The sequence below is a fragment of the Hyperoodon ampullatus genome (assembly GCF_949752795.1).
Source record: "Hyperoodon ampullatus genome assembly, chromosome: 11".
Lineage (NCBI taxonomy): Eukaryota > Metazoa > Chordata > Mammalia > Artiodactyla > Ziphiidae > Hyperoodon > Hyperoodon ampullatus.
Window position 1 is genome coordinate 96,353,386 of NC_136924.1, and position 19,274 is coordinate 96,372,659.

The following is a 19,274-nucleotide window of genomic DNA, read 5'->3' on the forward strand; positions in this document are numbered from 1 at the left end:
GTGAAGAAGGACACACCCCAAGGCTTAGTGCCAGGTGTTTATTTCCCACACACGCAGGACTGCTCACAGACACAACACACACAGGCATCGGCACCGTGGGAGGGAGCAGCACCCCGGCCTCAGCAGAGGACAGGGCTTTCTCTCAGCCCGATCTCATGGCGTGAGATGGGACAGGACGGGTTCTTGCTCCTGCCTTCACTGGGGACTGAGGGGACCCATAAGCAAACACCCCTCCCACCTCTCAGCCAACCTAAAGCCACCTTGGTGACAGGTTGAGTTCCAACTGATAAAGTAAGTGGAAGCGGGAGTGGCCTGGTCCCAACCATTACAGGGTAGGGTGTAAACGGTAAAGGAAGAGGTACACTTTGGATTAGGCCACAAGAGGCAGCAGGTGACACCATCGGAAGCACGTGTGAAGGTCGGGGGGCAGTACAGTTACTGGGCTTCTGAGCTACCTAGTCCCTGTCTCAGCAGGAAGGGTAGCAGAGACGGGCAGGGCTTAATGTTTGGCATTGATGATGTCCACGAATTCAGGCTTGAGGGAAGCGCCCCCCACAAGGAAGCCATCCACGTCAGGCTGGCTTGCCAGCTCCTTGCAGGTTGCCCCAGTCACAGAACCTGGGAAGGGAGAAGAGAGGGGGAGAGGTCAGGGATGGGAGGGGGTACTCCATGTCGAAAAAGGACTCAATCGGGTTCTCAGCCCACTCCACCTCCGGCTGGAACCAAACCCACTTACCCCCATAAATGATGCGGGTGCTGTGAGCCACTGCATCAGAGATGTTGGACTTAAGCCATCCCCGGAGCTTTTCGTGTACTTCCTGGGCCTAGAACAAGAAGCTAGACTAAGATTTTCACTCAAAGGGGCAAAAACCCTGGGCACCAGTGTAGACAGGCAGTGTGGTTTTGGGACAAGAACCCTGGGATCTGAGATAGAACACCGGGGCTTCGATCCCACCCAGGTCCTGGAATGGATGTCCTTTGACATGTCACTCTCTTTTCTCCTGTCTTTTATTTTTACTTATTTTTAATTTTTATTTTTTTATTAACACCTTTATTGGAGTATAATTGCTTTACAATGGTGTGTTTCTGCTTTATAACAAAGTGAATCAGCTATACATATACATATATCCCCATATCTCTTCCCTCTTGCGTCTCCCTCCCTCCCACCCTCCCTATCCCACCCCTCCAGGTGGTCACAAAGCACCGAGCTGATCTCCCTGTGCTATGTGGCTGCTTCCCACTAGCTAGCTATTTTACATTTGGTGGTGTATATATGTCCATGCCACTCTCTCACCTCGTCCCAGCTTACCCTTCCTCCTCCCCTCTCCTGTCTTTTAAATGAGGGGTTGGCCCAGGTGGTCTCTGTGACTGTCCAGTTCTACCAAGGCAGGGGAGATGAGGGTAGGGCTCCTGGGCTTGGTTACCTGTTGGGGTGTCGCAGTCTTGCCAGTACCGATGGCCCACACAGGCTCATAGGCCAGGACAACCTTGCCCCAGTCCTTCACATTATCTGTGGGACAGAGATCACAGGTGAAAGGGTGAACAGGAAGGAGATAGCCAGCTGTTTCCCCAGGGAACGAGTGACGGTGGCCTACTGCCCCCTGGCGGCCGTTAGAGGAACTCCAAGTGGCATCTATACCATCGGGGCAGGAGCGGAAGTGATAGGATACAGGGTTCTCACCCTCCCCTTTCCTGCATCAGCGTGGGGACCAAGTCAGGCTGCAGGGCATCTGACCCCACCCTCTGTGCCTCCGTAGCCCTGGCTAGGCTCAAAGGTCCCTTTCTCCAGAGATACCTGCGATGACCTTGGTTTGCTCGAAAACGACCTTCTCAGTGATGCCAGCTTCCCTCTCATCTAGCTTCTCCCCAATGCAGGCGATTACTCCAAGTCCCTCTGCCAGGGCGTGAGCCACCTTCTGCCCAATCAGCTGTTGAGGAACAGACTTGGTCAGACACCTGTCTTGGGATAAGCCATCTCTTACCTCCTCTCCTGGTTACTAACCTCATCTGACTCCCCAAAGACGTGCCTTCTCTCCGAGTGCCCCAGGACCACCCATGTGGCTCCACAGTCTTTGATCATGCCAGGGCTAAAGGAAGAGAACAAGCCACGGTTCAGCAGGGAGCCCACCCTGTCGCTTTCCCCTTCATGAGAATAATGAGGGCTGCGTCCACCACCCACCCACATGTCACCTGATCTCCCCCGTAAAGGCCCCGTTAGCCACTTTGTAGCAGTTCTGCGCAGCCACTGCAATCTTGGGATCTAGCTTCTGCCGGGCGAAGTCAATGTAGACGGTGGGGGGTGCGCAAACCACCTCTGAGGATGAGACGGTGACAGAGGGGATGAGGTCACAGGAAGCCTTCATTCCCCAGACCCCATCCAGTGCTCGGGAGCCCCCTAGCCTTAACCACTTTCTTATTTCTGCTTCTGCCCTTTTTCACACCAGCACGATAATCTCTGTCCACTCTGCAGCTCAGGCTGGGCCTGGACCCAACTCTTTGAGCCTTCCAGGTACCCCTGAGAGGCGATGGCCCTTGCCCTGCCCTCTGCTCTTTTAACAGCTGTGGCTCCGGTTTCCCCAGGCTATTCTGGGCCTGGGCACCTCCTAGACTCAGCATTCTCTGGGGTCCGACCCCGCCTCCCTTCTAAAATGGCCCATCCCCACCTTCGGAAGCGGGCCAGGCAAGGGTTTTTAGCAAGAGCAGAAGGGGCCAACTCCTGGGGTTTGTACTGGCGTCTTTGGGAGTAATAAACCAGAAGGGGATGCCTCTTGATCAGACCCGGGGTTCTGTGACTTAGGTGCGTGGGAGGGGGGAGGGCTGAGGACTGCACTCTGCCGAGGGTGGCAGCGAGTCGCCTGGCTCATAGAGGCCTTGCGCTTTCCCGTTTCCAGGCTGGAGAAAGCGGTAGGATCGCTCTTCACTCCCAAATGGCTCAGCCCCTTCCGCGGAAGGCAGGAGTCATGCAGGCTGCCGAGGGGAAAGGGTCAGAGCGGTAGCTCAGGAGGCCAAAGCCACTCGGCCGCCCAGGAAAGGCGCGGGGAGGAGTCTCGGGCTACGTGCGGCGGCGCACGAAGCCCGCGCCTAGAGGGCAGCTTAAGCCCGTACTCAGCCCCCTCCCACACACACCGGGCTGCCGTCGGCCTCTCCCGATCGCCCGCAGGGGCTGGGCTCCGCTTCCATCCCCGGCTCTCGGCGGGTGCAGCCCCCGTCCGCGCCCCGGGGCAACCATCCTCCCGACGACCCACAGCCGAGGGCACCGTGAGATGCGGCCCCGCCTTTCCGCGTCGACACACCCCGGGTCCTGCGGCCGCGGGGCCAAGGCCCGGACCCCGACAGCCCTGGTCCCCAGCCGTGCACGCAGGGCCACGCGGACACCGGCTAAGAGAGCTCGGGAGAGGGTGCCGCCACGCCGGCCCTCCCACCTCGGCCCTCCCTGGCCAAGGCTCACCGGTGTCGGCCGGCACCTTGGCCGCGTTCAGAGTGTTGATGAGCTCCCCCAGATTATTCTTCCGCCCGTTCATCTTCCAGTTCCCCCCCACGAAGAACTTCCTGGAGGGCGCCATTGTACTGAATCTGGCACACTGAAGGTCACGAGCAGCGCGCAGCCGCTTCCACTGGCCGCTTATATAGAGCGCGGAGAGGCAAAACTCCGCCCCCACCGCGTCCTCTGCCATGGCTGGCCCGGCCCGAGGAAGCCCTGCCCCCGGCCCCGCCCACCGCCGCGGAGGCTCTGCCCCCGGCCCCGCCCGCCGCCCGCGTTGCGAGGTTCTGACGTTATCACCCTTCTTGTAGCAACGTTCCAGGGCTGACTGGGGCTCACAGTCGCTTCAGCCGCAATTGCCAGACTTTGGGGAGAAAGCGAGAACTGTGCGCCCGGCAGGCACTCAGGGGAACCGCTTCACGGCTGCAGCCCTCCAGAGGGCCAGAGGGATCCCGAGGGGGGCGCTGGCTGCAGGCCCGGCCACTCCACTCCCAGGCTTGGCCTCAGAGCCCCGAGGGGCATCTCTCCCAACTCTGGGAAAATGAACCCCCTTCCCCCATCGGAGCGGCCACATCCCTGACTGCTGAGCAGGCACCTTTGACCTACCAGGGCGAGCCCAGCCCAACAGAAACTGGGCAAGTAACAGGGTTCAGAGGCGGAGGGACGGCCCACGTTGGGTGGAGACGGTGCAGCTAAGAGCCAGTTCAGAAGTCTGCCCTGACCCCAGGAATACCCCACTTTTTAAAAAAAAATTATTTTATTATATATTTATTTATTTATGGCTGGGTTGGGTCTTTGTTACTGCGCGTGGGCTTTCTCTAGCTGCGATGAGCGGGGGCTACTCTTCGTTGCGGTGCGCGGGCTTCTCATTGCAGTGGCTTCTCTTGTTGCGGAGCACGGGGTTCAGTAGTTGTGGCTCGCGGGCTCTAGAGCGCAGGCTCAGTAGTAGTTGTGGCACACGGGCTTGCTTAGTTGCTCTGCGGCATTTGGGATATTCCCGGACCAGGGCTCGAACCCGTGTTCCCTGCATTGGCAGGCGGATCCTTAACCACTGCGCCACCAGGCAAGTCCATGGAGTACCCCACTTTTTACTCCAGCGGGCCAAGGCCTGACAAGGGACTGCAGGGCCTGGGGCCCAGGGCTCCCTAGCCACTGGGGACATTTGGGAGGTACCCACTTGGGCCCCCTCCCCTGTGATGGCTGGAAGGAAGGACTCTTCACCCCATCTGTGCTGTCACCCCACTCCACTTCTCGTCATCTGACAGCCCGCACCCCTCAGCTTTACTCCCCCGGTGCTCAGCTCACTCAGCCCCCAATCTCCCAAGAGCGCTAGAACAGTAAAAAGCACAGAACTGCCTACGAGGGGGCACGAGGGTCAAAGGGCTGGGGCCGGGAGTTCTCCGAAACTGGCCCTCCTGCTAACCCCAGGGGGTTAACAGTCTCCCCCAAGTTATCCAACAGGACACGACTGAGCCATTGTACTTTTATTCACATCCTGTATTTTGGCATTTTCCAGAGAAGGACGGGGGAGAGACAGGGTGGGGAAAAGACTGAGGCAAGAGGGTGGGGGGGTCCCCATTTCCCTTATGTCCCTCCTTGCCCGACCACACGGGGAGCAAACACAAAGTGGGGAGGGGAGGCACAGAAGCCCCCTCCTGTGGAAGAGGCTGCACAAAGCTACACCCACACCACACACACAAACAAGCCCGCTCCACGCCAGGCCGGCAGGATCACAGAGAAGCAGGGCACTATGGGGTCAAGGGCAGGAAAGCAACCGTCTCCTCACAGACAGGCAGCCGGCCCCTCCTGTCCCCTTCCTGCTCTATCCCCAAAGTCTCCGGAGCGCCCCCCGCTTTGCTTGGCCATTCTCCCATGGCCACTAGCTTCCTCCCTGCTGCTGGGGACGAAAAGAAAAAGGGTATAGAGCAGGGGGGCGCCCATCCCTCATGCTGGGTGGTCTGTCCCCCGCCCTCAGTGGTAAGGGCTCAGGGCAGGCTCTTAGCTGGCCACTCTCTGGTAGAAGTAGATGTAGCCCAGGTCCTTGGGCGGCTTCTCAGAGGCACACACTTTCTGGTCGTTGTAGATCACCCATCTAGGGAAGGGGGTGGGGGAAAAGGATGAACAACCCAGGCATTCTCAACTCAGTCTCTCTGACGTGGCGCCTGGAGTTGACCCTGGTGACTCCGGGGCAAAGGCTCCCAACATTCTCTGCCTGGATCCCCAAACCTACAGTCCAGCTGCCACCTGTCTCAAGGGAACGTCCTAATCTCACAGGGTCATTCCTACTCTACTCGGTGTCTTCAGACCCTGTGGTATCTTTAGAGCCACCTGCACCCATTCCTTTTAGGTAGGGATCAGCAACCTTTGTCTGTCAAGGGCCAGACAGGAAATGTTTCAGGTTTTGCAGGCCATCCGGTCTGACGCAACTACTCAGGCTGCCTGTTGCAGCGTGAAAAGAGCCACAGGCGATACATAAACGAGTAAGTGTGGCCGTGCTTGTAAAAACTTTATTTATAAAAGCAAGTGGCGGGGTTCAGCCCCCGGGCCCTGGGTTTGCCCACCTCTGCCGTCAGGCTTTCTGTCTATTTCTGGTGAATTTGCGCCACCATGAGGCAATGCTTTATTGTCCCTCACAAATATTCTAGGACTTCCAGGATGCCCCTCCCCATCCCCAGAAACACTGCCCCATTCAAAAGGCACGTGCCGTCCCCTCACCTGCCTTCCTTCTTGACGTGGCAGACGTAGTGACCACACATGGTTGAGGTGCCCATGTGACTAATGAAGGCGAAGAGCTGATACTCTAGGGACGGAGGGGGAGGGGAGGAGACAGTGAGGGCGGACGCATCCAGCAGCTCACACCCAGGACGGGACTTCAGGGGGTGTGGATCAGCCCCCGAGGATCCCACCTTCAGGAGTCACGTCAGTGGAAGGAAGCTTCTGACCTCTGTGCCCCCCGAGGGAAGCAAGCTGCCCTGGGATGAGGACCTGGAAGCCGACTGGCTAGATTCTACCAGGCCCGCCCTGTTTCCCCGGGACACTCACTTCCAGGACCGTCCCGGACTTTAGGTCCCACCGGTATGGACTCGGAGATGGAGTCGGCAGCTGAGCGGCCCTCGGAGATGTCCATGGCAGCTTCCGCGTCCAGGTCGTCTATGTGACTGAAGATCCAGTCCACGGCCCGTTCTAAACTATTACTCTGGGAGAGGAGGGAAGCGTTACTTTTTATTTTTTAGCAAAGTCAGGGTCAGAAAGCCCCCAGTGAAGCCCCCTGCTCCCTTATCACAGCCCCTAAAGGGCAGAGCCCCAGACTGGCCGTACCACACAGGTCATCCTCGGTCTTGCTCACGAGGGATGGAACCTCGCTCCCACCCGCTTCTTCCCACAGGTCCCGTCCTCATCTGGGGGCGCCCATACCGTGGCCCGCAGGGCTTTCAGGGCCTGGTCCCGGGAGAAGCCCATGGAGACGATGGTGGTCACACAGTCCTCTGGCGGGGGGTCAGCTAATGCGCTTGTGGAGCCGGGCCCACTGGAGCCAGGCAGGATGAGGGGGTTTGCAAAATCTGCAGATGTGAGGGGATGGAAGTGTTTGCGGGAGGGTGCTGGCCCTGCCTGCTCACCAGCCCCCAGCTCCCCAGCTCTGCTTACCTGGATCATCCATGTGCGACATGACCCAGTTCATGGCGGCCTCGGCCCCGCTGTTGCCCGTGTAGTAGACGGCTTTGCGGCAGGCGTCCATCGGGAAGCCCATCTCCACCAGCTGGATGATGACCGATTCATCCAACATGGGCGCTGTTGGCGGAGAAGCGCGGGCACAGGGGCCTGACTCCTTGGGCCACTCCATGCCCCGCCTCGCTCCCACAGTCCACCCCCAGCCCTCTTCCAGCCACCCGTTCCATGTGTTTTTCCTCCATGGCCTGGCACCTTATTCCAGAACTAAAATGACAACACAACATCACGTGTGGCCAGCAGTATCCTCAAGGTACAGAATTGAGGCTAGAGGTCCCCCAGGGAGCCCCTTCCTTGCCCATTGTCTCAGAACAGGCCGTTTCTGGAGTATGATAACCTGCCCCCCACCCCCTACCCAACTCAAGGTGAACGAGGGCAGAGGCAATTAGCCAGCCACACAGAGGATGTGGCTGGGGGTGCTCTATTGGTCCTCAGTCCATCAAGAGGGCAGAGGAAATTTGAAAGGGAGGACAGGAGAAACACAATGGACAGGGACAAGGGGAGGCAGGCAGAGAAGACCCCCATCAGCAAGGGAAAGAGACAGGCAGGAAGAAGAGTCACTAACATGTCGGAGAGGAGAAGTGAGGGGAGCAGAAGGAGTCTTCGTCTTCGTTGCCATAGAAACCAAGGCTACCTTTGGGCTCATCCGGAGTGACCAGGGGTGGGGCAATGTCGGGCAGCTCCTCCTCCCCAGGCTGCAGCCCTGTGCCCCTCAGCTGGGAGATGTCTAGCTCCTCTGGCATCTCAATGGATACATCTGCAAGTGGAACAGCAGGACAGGGGTCACCTCAGCAGCTCCCCGAGGCCCTCTGGGGATAAGCACTCCAGGAATCTCAAGCCCCTCCCCCCATCCTGCTCTGTAGTAAGATGCTGCTCAGAGCAGGACCCATTGCAGGGGTCTCAGTGTAATAAAAATCATCACGGGCCGGGGTTCAGGAGACCAGGATTCCAGTCCTGGATCTACCACCAATGAGCCACGAGCCAGGAAAGGGCCTCCGACTGCGCCGCAGAATGACTCTATACTTCCGTGGGGCTCGACTTATCTAGGAAATGAAGTTAATTCTGCAGTTCGCAAAGTAATCAGGGGCCTGTAGGGCCCGTAAAAAACTGTTTCAAGATTATCAAAATGAAAGCATCTTACCAATTATATAAAACTATGAAGATAACTTTTGGTTTTAAGTCATAACTATAAAATCGAAGAAGTGTTAAACAACAAGATCCTACTGCACAGCGCAGCAAACTGTATTCAATATCTTATGATAAACCATAATGGAAAAGAATACTAAAAAAAAAGGAATGTGTATATATAACTGAATCACTTTGCTGTACAGCGGTAATTAACACAACGTTGTAAATCAACTATACTTCAATTAAAAAATGTAGTGAAGGGCTTCCCTGGTGGCGCAGTGGTTAAGAGTCCGCCTGCCGATGCAGGGGACACGGGTTCATGCCCCGGTCTGGGAAGATCCCACATGCCGCGGAGCGACTGGGCCCGTGAGCCATGGCCACTGAGCCTGCGCGTCCGGAGCCTGTGCTCTGCAACGGGAGAGCCCACAACAGTGAGAGGCCCGTGTACCGCAAAAATGAAAAAAAAAAAAAAAAAAAAAAAGTAGTGAAAAAAGTAAAAAATTAAAGAAGTCAATATTTTTAGTCAGCGCTTTTCAAACTAGACACATTTTGAAACATCTAAAGTAATGTTTCCCCTTTCAGAGGGAAGTTGGAGAAGCACTAGTTTATGTGTTAAGGCCCCTTCTTTTTCTAGCACTTTCTGCTTAACCTCCCTCGCTCATCCCAGCCACCATACCCAGTTTCTTGGGCACCCAGTCTAAGCCGAAGGTGAACTTCTTGATCTGGATGACCAGGTAGTCAGGGAATGAGGCAAATCGTGTGGTCCTAGGGAAGAGAGAATGTTCTGGTACCCAGAGAACCTCTCCTGAAAGCCCCACCCTGGGTTCAGCCTGTCATGGATAGAAGACCTAACAGCCCAGAAGACGCTCCATATTCTTTTCTTGCCCTGGCCAGGCATCAAGAGCATCTGTGGACAAGGAGAAGCAGAAGCCGGGGAAGTGGCGGGGGAGGGGTGGGGGCGTCTCACGGGCAGGAGCAGCAAAGGGGCAGATGGCTGAAATCCCGGAGACCAGAGACTCTTTCACATCTCAAGTTCATGCCCAAGGATGGGTTAGCAAAGAGTAAGATCATATACTGCAAGTTTCAATTCTGTCCACGACTGTTACTAAGTGCCTGTGCTTTGCCAGGATTGGGGAAGTGAGCAGAGAGAGGCTGCCCTGGAAACTGATCCCATCCCAAGAGAGACGAGGGACTGGTAGGGGCAGGTCAAGGTAACGTGTCACAATTATCCGAGTCCACTCCTGCTGGGGCCTCCTGGACCGGGGTGCCAGCCTCAACTGATACAAGTCTGAGATTCTGACCACAGAGGGACTCGAGAATGCAAAGGCTGACAGCATCTTTGGGTTTACCCTGACACGGGCCTGGACCCACAGGACTTACTTGACGGCTACGGATTTGGCCTGCAGGGCCGTGCTCCAGAAGTCATCCACCTGCTCGGGGGCCCCATAGGCCTCCAGGCAGGAACTGAAGGGCACCTGGGCCCGAACCAGCTCCGGCAGTGGCAGCTTCTCCTCTTCGGCTTGCCGCTTCTTCTCCTCGTACTCCAGGAGCTCCTCTGGTGACAGAATCAGTGGGTGGGTCCTTCAGAGGGGGCTGCCCCTTTCCCCCCTTAGCCTCTCCCTACTGGCGCTGCGTCCACGACCACCTCAGCTCCTCCACCTCTCCAAACCTACCGGACACACGTCCGTCTGTGATCTGGCCTCTTTCTCAACACAGCTCTGCTGACCAGCCGCAGGCAAGGTTAATCCCACCTGCCCCCAACAGCCCCGCCTCGGCCCTCTGGCTGGAGAGCAGGGCGGACCGCGGGCTCTGCTTCTGTAAGGCACCCAAGCTCCGCTCCCAGGCCTCCGCCTCCGCCTCCAGGCCCCGCTGGGAGAGCAGGGTGCCCACCTTTGTTGAGGGCCGCGTCCATGGGCACCGGCAGCTGCATGATGTAGTCCACTCGCTGGGTGTACTTCACCTTCTCTGTTGCCAGGCACTTGATCTTTTCTTCCACCAGGAAGCGGAACACTTCATTAGGATTTTCAGAGCTCCGGCAATTCCTCTATGGGGAAGAGGCAGGGTGGGGAGGTCTGGGCAGCCAGGCACTGGGATGGGAGCCTAGAAGAGTCACTGGGGGGTCAGGGAGAGAGGGGAGTGGAAGAGAGACGACCACGAAGAGGTGCAGGGCCGCCAGAGCAGAGCAGAAGCCTTCCCTAATCAACCCGCCCGTTCTGGCCCATCTGGGCACGGTGGGACTGCGTGGGCAAGTGCCTGTACTGTCTAAGTGCTCAGCATCCGCCTATCGTTTTCTTTGGGTGCGTCCTTCACTAGGCTGCAAGCCCAGCGACTGTAAGGGTCGCTCCTTGGCTGCTCTCCTCAGGTGCAACTGCTCCTCGCAGGGAAAGCTCAGGGCGCGAAGGCCGTGGGGTCCCAGGGCTGGGAGTGGGTCAGGGCTGACGGGAAAGAATGGGCAGCAAGGAGAAGGGAGGGAACTGAATCGCAGGCAGACAGAAGGTGTGTGAAGAGCGCCCTCACCTCCACCATGTTGATAAGGTGAAGGAAGAACTCTTGGGCATCCTGCTGCCGGTTGGTGGAGAACTCGGGGTGACCCTTGCCGATGAGGGCCTTGAACATCCGAGGGGCGATGCCGTCTTGGACTTCCTAGGCAGAGCCAGGGTGGCGATTCAGCTGGGGCCCAAGAGGCCACCAAGTGGCCTTCTTTAGACACCTCCCGGATCTCAGTTTCCCCACAATTCCAGAGCCTGAAAGGGATGGAGGCCCAGACTCACCTTCTGTTCTGGCACCTGCTCCGCGTCGCCCGACTCTGCTGCTGGCTTGGAATACTCTCCCGAGAGAAGGCCATGGCCCAGCTTGGCCCTGCGTTAACACCCAAGAGAACCACTCAGCTTCCGTGTGACACCAACCTACACCTCATCCTCCCCAGCTCAACCCCTGCTCAAAGCCCCCTGAGACAGCTCTCTAAAATGTGAAAATCCTTAGATTCCATGGGAACCCAACTCAAGGCAGACAGCATGCCCAGAAGGCAGTCATCTGAAAGCCTCTAGCTGGCCAGGGGCTAAACTGCTGTCCACTCCAGGGGGTCATGGAGGAGCAAGAAGGCACACAGGACTGGCTACATACACCTGGGTGCTGAAATCCTGGGTAGGGTCCGTCGGGGCGTTCTGGAAGATCTTCTCCAGCTTATCCACATATCTGAGAGCAAAGGGAAGGACCATTGGAAGGGCTTTGGCCCAGGCCCAGAGGAAAAGGGAAGGGAGCAATTATCTACTAGCTCAGCGAACAGGTTCCCTCCAGGGCGGGGAGGCATGCAGTTGACCCTTGGAGTCCACTTCTTTCCAGCAACCTGCCCTCCCTCCCGTTTCCAACTCGGTCAGCATGCAGGGCACTCCAGCCCCCTCCCTGAGAGAGAGTCGGGGGAAGGGAGAAGACAGCCCAGGAGAAGGATAAATACGGTTCATATTCTTTGAACAGAACGTGTCAATGTGTTCTAAGTTTTCACGTGTGCACCAGGCCTTCCCAATTAGACAGTAAACTCACTTATGCTGAGAACCTGCCTTTCTTCCATCGTCACGTCCCTAGCCCTCCCCTATCCCCAAATGCTCCATGTACCTGTTAGGTGCTCACCTGCTGTCACTGGCCTAAAATAAAGACCACCTGCTCGCCCTTGAGTCAGTCAGGAGGCCTCGGGGGGCCCTGGGGCTGGGCGTCTGGCCCCACCAGTGGGTTTGTGTGTGGCCGGGTTGATGGTGACGCAGCCCTAGAACCTGCTGCCCTCGCAGTGTACCAGGAACTAAGACTGAGCTAGAACAGAGGTCCTGAGGGCAGCCAAAGGAGGGTGCCTGGAGGCTGGCCGCCAGGAGAGGAGTGGGTATCAGGGGCGCACAGCCCAGGGGCCGGCCTCGGGGAGAGGGCAGCACTCACTTCCTCTGGAAGTCGGGGATGCTGAAGAGCACCTGGACCACCGAGTTGAGGTAGCAGCTGTTGCCCAGGTTGCGGATGCCTGTGTAGCCGGGCCCGAACAGGGGCTTGAGCGACACCCCCGACTCCTGGATCAGCTCCCACTCGCCGATGCGCTGGTTCATGTCTATCTCCAACTCTGTCATCGTCTTGTCCGTCTGCACGGGAAGGGGCACCGCAGACAGGCTAAGGAACGCAGCCCTGCGTCTTTTCCGTTCTCTCACTTGGTCTAGGACGAGAGCCAGCTGGAGCCTGGAATGTACTGAATTATGGGCTCTGACACGGGAGGCCCACTGGGTATCCTCCAGTGCAAGTTCCGGAAGGCCACAGGCAACTGTCCCAGGGGCCCGTTAGGCAGCAGGCCTCTGCCCAAATGAGGGGATGAAACGAACTCAACTCCCCCGAGCTGAAGCGTTCATCCATGCTGAAGCCACCCCTTCTTGCCCTCAGATCACCCGAGCATCACTTCCTCAGGGCCATTTCCTCCAACCCCTGGACTAGGTGGCCCCCTGGAAACTCCTGCACACCCTCCACAGTCTGCAGTTACTCCCGTATCTGTGTGAGCATCTGATCCACACCTGCCTCTTATGTGGAATATAAGCCTATGAGAGCGAGGACCACCCCGTCTCATTTGCAGTGACCAGCACATAGTAGGAGCTCAGGAGTAGTCAGTGAACGATGAAATGATTCTAGAAGCTGAAGGGGTCTCACCTTCTGCATCTTCAGCATGTCGATACCAAAGTGGGACAGGTGCTCGGCCAGGTTGGGGTCCAGGACCATGTCATCCTCGTCATATGAGTACACATCTAGCACAGGAGGCGGCAGCAGCGTCAGAGGGGGCGGCTCAGGCCCAGCTTGACCACCAACCCCAGCCCCTGCCCTGAGAGGCCTCGGTGGGATGGAAGGACGAGCCGTGAGGGTAACGCTCTTAGCTCCCTCGAGCATCAGTGAGGCCGTAAGCCCTTCTGGGACTGGCTGTCCGGGAAGATGGGGTGAAACAGGGTAAGGGTTGGAATTCATTGTGTCTCCACCCTACAGGGAAGGTTCTAGAGTGAGATGGGTTTGAAAGAATACTCACTAAAAGACAATGACGGTGACCCCTAGGAAAGGGACTGGGATTAGGGGGTTAACATCAAATTCAGTTTTACTGCAATATTTTCATCGTTTAACACGAGAACAAACGGGCGTCTTGTTCGTGTCATGTGAAACGAGTTAAGGGTTAAGACCCCGCGATTTCCGCGTGGAGGTGGTCGGCGGCGGTGGGGGGAGGGGGGAGTACCAGCCCCGTCGGGTGTGATGGTGCCCAGCTTGACGGCCAGCGGGTAGCCCGTCTCCCTGTAGCGCTCCACGGCGTGGTTGTTGCCCCCGCTGCCGTCGAAGTAGCGCCGGCCACAGAGGATGGAGCCGTCTGTCAGGTTGAGCCACAGGTTCTCCCTCATGTCGCACTTGGAGCACTTCCAGCCACTGACCCCGGGAGAAGAAAATTAGCCGAAATATGGGTCAGGGCTTTATGGGAGAGGTGGGTCCCCCGCTGGTCCAAGACCTCTCCTCTGGAGGTGCCCTCACTTAGCTCAGCTCCCCCAGGCCTCCCTCCTCAGCCTGCTCCCGACCCTCTCTCCCACCAGACCCCCAGGAGGGTGGCCTCTTTGCCCCAGCTCTGGGGGTTGCACCCCGAGGTGGCGGGGCCAGGCCTCACCAGGGAGGGATTCGAGCAGGGCTGTCCAGCTGCTTGAGGTTGAAGGCATGCTTAGACACCTGCCGTACCTCCCCGTCCCAGGCCTGCACCTCCTGCTTGCGGGAGGCCGAGTCGGCCGACAGTAGGGCCTCCACCGCACTGGTCACCTGGGGGAAGCAGAGGGTGAGAGACAGGACCCAGCCCGCAGCCCCACATGCCCCTCTAGCCCCGTGGTCTTCAGCTTTCTCGGGCCTTGCCCACGACATCACTGCTCTGGCCCCGCCTGCCCTAGGCTCCTCGGTAGGGCAGGAAGGTGTGCATACCCGATCTCTGACCATGTCAGGCAGTCCCCCCAGCCCATCCCGGGCTATCTCCAGGTAATCCGGCAAAATGACGATCTTCACATCCTCATCGTATTCAAACTTCTCGTCGTTGAGGTCAAACCCGCCTTCGACACCTGGTAAGACAGGGAAGAAGAGGGGGAATAGGACCACCACCACAGGTCGACAGCCCTCCTCTGATACAGCACTTCACCTTGTCCCCTCCAGAGCTTCAGGGCCACGGATCAGGCCCGTCCTTCGGGGGCTTTCCTAGCACCTCTGAGAGCAGGAATGGCCAGCTCAGGGAGGAGAACAGGACGGCAGTGATGCTCACCGATAGCCAGACGGGTGGGCTTCTTGCGGGGAGGGTCTCCAGTGCTTGCAGTCGTGTCTTCCTCTTTCTGCAACGAGGCACGCAGGGCAGCATCAGCCATGCGCACCAAGAAAGGTACCAATGAGGAGGGTGGACGGGATGGAGTGGGCTAATCTCGGAAGAGAAAGGAGCTAAAACACACACGTGCTGGGTTTTAATGACACCAACAGAAATAGGTGAGGGGGAAACTGAGGCCTGTGGGAGGGCAGGATGGAACAGACAGATTCAATACGGGGGCCCAGGGGGATGGGCCCGAATGTCCTCAGGCCTTGCCTACCGGGCGCCGGGTCCGCCGGAGGTGCAGGTAGACTCGCTGGCCGGTCTTGTTGAAATGTCTCTCCACATACTGTTTCCCAAAACCCAGGAATGTGTTCATGCAGATGTAGAGGCCACCCTCAGACTCCTGCAGGACAAGAGGCAGGGGAGGGAACACAGGCAGGATGAGGCCTGGCAACGGAAAACCAAGACCTGGAGTCAGAAACTGCAGGTTTCCGGAAGAAAGATCTGTCCTCAAACACCGTGTGGCTCTTGGCGAGTCACTTAGCCTTTTAGGACCCGGCACCTGGCTACGTCTCCCCATCGTCCTGGGACTTTGTTAACAACCCACAAGGACACCAGGGCTGAGCAACACCTATCAGTCACCATTCCTCTTCCTTCCCGCTCCTTTTCTGGAGCCCTTTGGTATACTGCAGAGAACTCCCTTTACCTCTTTCCTGGAGCCTAGAGATCTGGAGAGTGAATGGGGATCAACTACCATAGACTTGGAGAGACCTCCATGTCAGACACTGAACCTAATCTAGGGACACCATGACCAACCCCACCCGACCTCCAAGATTCAGCAAACCTTCCAGACCGGAGGAGCACAGATGCCAGCACCTGAACAAGACACCTAAGCCCGAGCTTGCCAGCAAGGCCAGACCTTTCCCTTCCCTCACTCTACTAGGCAGTCGACCCCTGGTCCACACTGGTCTCCTCCTTCCTTGCCTGCTGAGGCCTGGCTCCAGGGGAACAATGCCTTGCTTGGGGCTCACAGCTGAACTGGGACCCTGTCTGGCAAGGACATGAAGTCCAGCATTCTCCAGTCACCGCCCTGATGCTTCGCCACTCCCGCCCCCGACCAATAACCAAATCCCCACTGAAGTCCCATCAACCTCCAACCTCAAAGCCATCCTCTTTCTAGAACCATCTATCAACACCTTCTGAGACAAGAACACATATAACCCAGGAAGAAAACAGGGAAAGACAAGTGTCCACTATAAATCACAGCTGAGGAGGGAAGATGGGTTTTCCCCAAACTGAGCAAGTCCACCCGTGCCCTTGTGAAGAGACTGATGGAGAAGGAGGAAACTGGACAACAGAGTCTTCCCTCAGATCCAAGCAACGACAGGCATCTTCTTCCTGGAATTAAAGCCTCAGTGGCCTTGAAAAACTCTCTGCTGTGAGTTAAAAATAGGGCACCGGGGGCTTCCCTGGTGGCGCAGTGGTTGAGAGTCTGCTTGCCGATGCAGGGGACACGGGTTCGTGCCCCGGTCCGGGAAGATCCCACATGCCGCGGAGCGGCTGGGCCCGTGAGCCATGACTGCTGAGCCTGCGCGTCCGGAGCCTGTGCTCCACAACGGGAGAGGCCACAACAGTGAGAGGTCCACATACCACAGAAAAAAAAAAAAAAAAAATAGGGCACCGCACCGCAGTTCTCAGTCCCATAGATTGCTCTGTACCACTCCCTAGGACAGTGTGGCTTATAACGTTCATGAACAAATAGAGCATTTCTCATCATGGAGATCAAATAAGCTCTTTCTACCATGAACCCAATTTGAAAACAATCAAATATGCCAGAAGTTGGTTAGCAAAGCCAACCAATGGAGATCTCCTGACTTGGGGTGAGAGAAGGAAAGTGTAATGAGATTACAAAAACCCCCTTTGGATTATTCAAACCATTACTAAGGAGAGGGACAGGAGTGTAGAGAAGGAGCCACTGTAGGTAATTGAAAGAAGGGAGACTTCTACCATCTGTTGATAATTAAGGAAAAAACCTTTCCCTCCCGAGAAAGACAGTGCTTCACCAATTCATGCACTTGATAAAACTGGGAGGCCTGTGGGAGCTCTGCAGTGATTAAACTCCTATGTTGCAAAGAGAAGACGCTGATTCCACCAAAGATCGGGAACCCTGGAGCTCTGCTCTGAGCAGCCGTCCTCTTTTAGCTCCGCCAAAGCCAGACTTCAGAGAAGCAGCACATTGTCTGCGGCCCAGATCAAAGCCTAGCAAACCAAGCAACCTACAAATCACAGTGATGATCCTGAACTGGGCCTCAGATCACGCTGCTATCCTCAGCACTGGCGATGCATTAATGAAGCCTTTCCACTCTGACTTGCAGTTTTCCCAGCCATGAGCTGGTCTGGCTGAACACCCTGGGCAGGGCCCAGCAGCGGCTTGAGGGAGGGGTGGGGGTGGGGGGCGGATCCCAGCCAGGCTGCTGCCCTCTCAGTTCAGGCTCTGGCCTAGCTGGAGGCTTGTGTCTGCCTGAGGGTGCCACAGGAAGGCAGAACTGCAGGAAGGGAGGGAGGTACCGGGTGGAGCCTGCAAAACGTGAAGCACGGTGTGGGTGGCGGCTTTGCCTAACTAGTCAAGAGTGGGAGCGGGATGGGAAAGGGGCCTTAGTACCCGCCATGAAAGAAACCACCTCTGGGAATACTTTCAAAAGGGTTCCCTCTGCTCTCTGTGATAGGCGGGAGAAAGAGAGAGGGCTGCGGCCATAATTCACCTCAAATGAGAAACGACTAGAGCTTTCCTCTCCTCTTTCCTCCCCTCCCTACCACCAATGACCCACCTCCCCGGCCCCTGTCCATATTAACCATGGGTGGAGGCTCTCTAACTCTGCCTTTTTCAGAACCGGGTTTCTTCAAGGCCACTTCCAGACTACTAGGCGCCTGGGAACTGCAGTGCCCACCCTCCTACCCCAACCCGGGCCCAGAACTGTGTGGGGGGGGTGGGGGGGAGTCGCACCATCCCTCCCACACGAGACTACAAAACCCGGAGAGCCATGCGCGATAGGCAAGGCCAACTCCCAGGCTTTCGCAGGGGTCCACATGGGAGATGTAGTCCGGCAACCCGGTTGCGCCTCTGGCTTAGAACGGTAACGAAGGGAGTGAGCGACTACAATCCCCACAGTGCTCCACGAGACCGGGTGCGGGTGAGGCGGGCGCGGTGGCTTCCGGGGGCGGTAGTCATACGACAACTCCCGCGAATTCGAAGCAACGGCAGGGGTAGCGTGGGAGACTACAAGTCCCATGGTGCACCGCAGGGAGGCGGTGGCCCAAGACTTGCAGGCCCCGGCGGAATGACCAGGGCGATGGAAGGAAGTCGTGCTCGCTGCGGCCGTGGGGAATGGGCTTACCGGTGTGTCGAAGGAGAAGGCGCACTCGTCTTTGTGGACCCGGTCTCCAGCCTTGGGGACCCGGATAGTCGGTAATACTGACAGCAGCGCCTCCTCACTCAGCTCCGCCATGACACCGGCAGCAGCTCCTCCACACACAGCGGCTCCCACCGCTTCTAGTTCCCCACCCCCTACCCTTTAGTCCAATGAGCGCCACTCGTTAGGCGCATGCGCTGAAGGAAAGACGCGCGAGAATGGCAGTCGGACGGAGCCTGCCCGCTAGTGCTCCGCCCTCTGCCCGGCTCTTGACTACCACCAATGAAAAGCGCCTCTAATGCAATCGATGCTCGGAAGAGCCAATCCCACTCCTCCAGGGTAGAGCGCACGTAGAGCAGTGAGGTGGGTCCCGCAGTTTTGGCTGCTGGGACTCCGGGACCCTACAGTCCATTAGCGTGCTGTCTATTGAAGAGCAGAAACTGACGGTGGTTTAAACCAGTCAATCCCAGAAACTTTCCTGGGGACCTGTCCAATGGGAAAATAGAAGGACAGTTGTAGTATTGATATTTGAAAAGGGGCTGTCCAATGAGGCGGGGTTTGAGAGTTAGTGTCGAGTGATTGCTAACTCCGTCGACCAATAAGGATTACGATCTCTTTGGCCTCAGAAAAATCTTCATAACTCCGTCTCCAGCTGGATATGTACATAATAGCGTAATAATTCATGATTCTATTTTTTAATAAAATCATTTGATTTCGAAACTGAAGGTCTCAAAAGCGAAAACTGGCATTCTTCAAAGTCTTAGACAGCTCGCAGCCCTATACTGAACAAAAGTCCCCCTATCGAGGAGGCGTCACCCCTGGCAAGTCAAGCCGTCGTCCATTGGCCCCACGGTCCCCATGATAGACGTCCTCCCAGCCCAATGGCTTCCTGCACTGGAGGCGGATCTCACACAGCGGACCTATAGGAACCAGGGTCGACTCAGCCAATAGGGTCAGGGCAGGGGCGTGGCGGGAAGTTTGAAACTTAGCTTCGGGAGTTGAGGATCGAGCTGTTTTGCATCCAAAGCTGGAACTGGGGCCCGGTAAGTGATTTGAATAAATTAGTGAATAAGTTAGAGGGCCCAGGAGGCCCCGAAGGAGCTGCCCCCGAAGGAGCTGCCTTGTCATCTGTATCAGTCATTATCCCCTCTGAGACCTCTGGCCCGGCGGCCAGGCGCTTCCTCAGCGGGGAACTGGGGAA

At 57.2% G+C, this 19,274-nt stretch overlaps 2 protein-coding genes across 8 annotated transcripts; both read right to left on the reverse strand.

Annotated features, from left to right (window-relative positions):
• Nucleotide 1: 1 nt before the first annotated feature.
• On the reverse strand, nt 2–3,585 carry TPI1 (triosephosphate isomerase 1). Its single transcript, XM_079714544.1, has 7 exons — nt 3,449–3,585; nt 2,191–2,314; nt 2,003–2,087; nt 1,796–1,928; nt 1,425–1,510; nt 737–824; nt 2–618 (listed from the first exon to the last, which is right to left on the reverse strand). Exons 1-7 carry the CDS (start codon nt 3,561–3,563, stop codon nt 500–502), a joined length of 750 nt encoding a protein of 249 aa, XP_079570670.1. The 5' UTR covers nt 3,564–3,585; the 3' UTR covers nt 2–499.
• A 1,365-nt stretch (nt 3,586–4,950) lies between these two features.
• On the reverse strand, nt 4,951–18,184 carry USP5 (ubiquitin specific peptidase 5; the record flags this gene model as incomplete). Of its 7 annotated transcripts, none has more annotated exons than XM_079714502.1 (20): nt 4,951–5,573; nt 6,197–6,281; nt 6,524–6,677; nt 6,896–7,041; nt 7,127–7,270; nt 7,773–7,964; nt 9,012–9,100; nt 9,716–9,890; nt 10,226–10,379; nt 10,853–10,978; nt 11,107–11,194; nt 11,459–11,530; nt 12,260–12,453; nt 13,007–13,101; nt 13,575–13,759; nt 13,992–14,137; nt 14,294–14,427; nt 14,625–14,691; nt 14,941–15,066; nt 18,059–18,184. In XM_079714502.1, 20 exons carry the CDS (start codon nt 18,167–18,169, stop codon nt 5,480–5,482), a joined length of 2,577 nt encoding a protein of 858 aa, XP_079570628.1. In that variant the 3' UTR covers nt 4,951–5,479. The 7 variants fall into 7 exon arrangements, with proteins under 7 accessions (XP_079570628.1, XP_079570633.1, XP_079570630.1 ...); XM_079714507.1 differs by having other exon boundaries at nt 7,842–7,964; nt 13,992–14,083; nt 18,059–18,169; XM_079714504.1 differs by having other exon boundaries at nt 13,992–14,083; nt 18,059–18,169.
• Nucleotides 18,185–19,274: the final 1,090 nt, after the last annotated feature.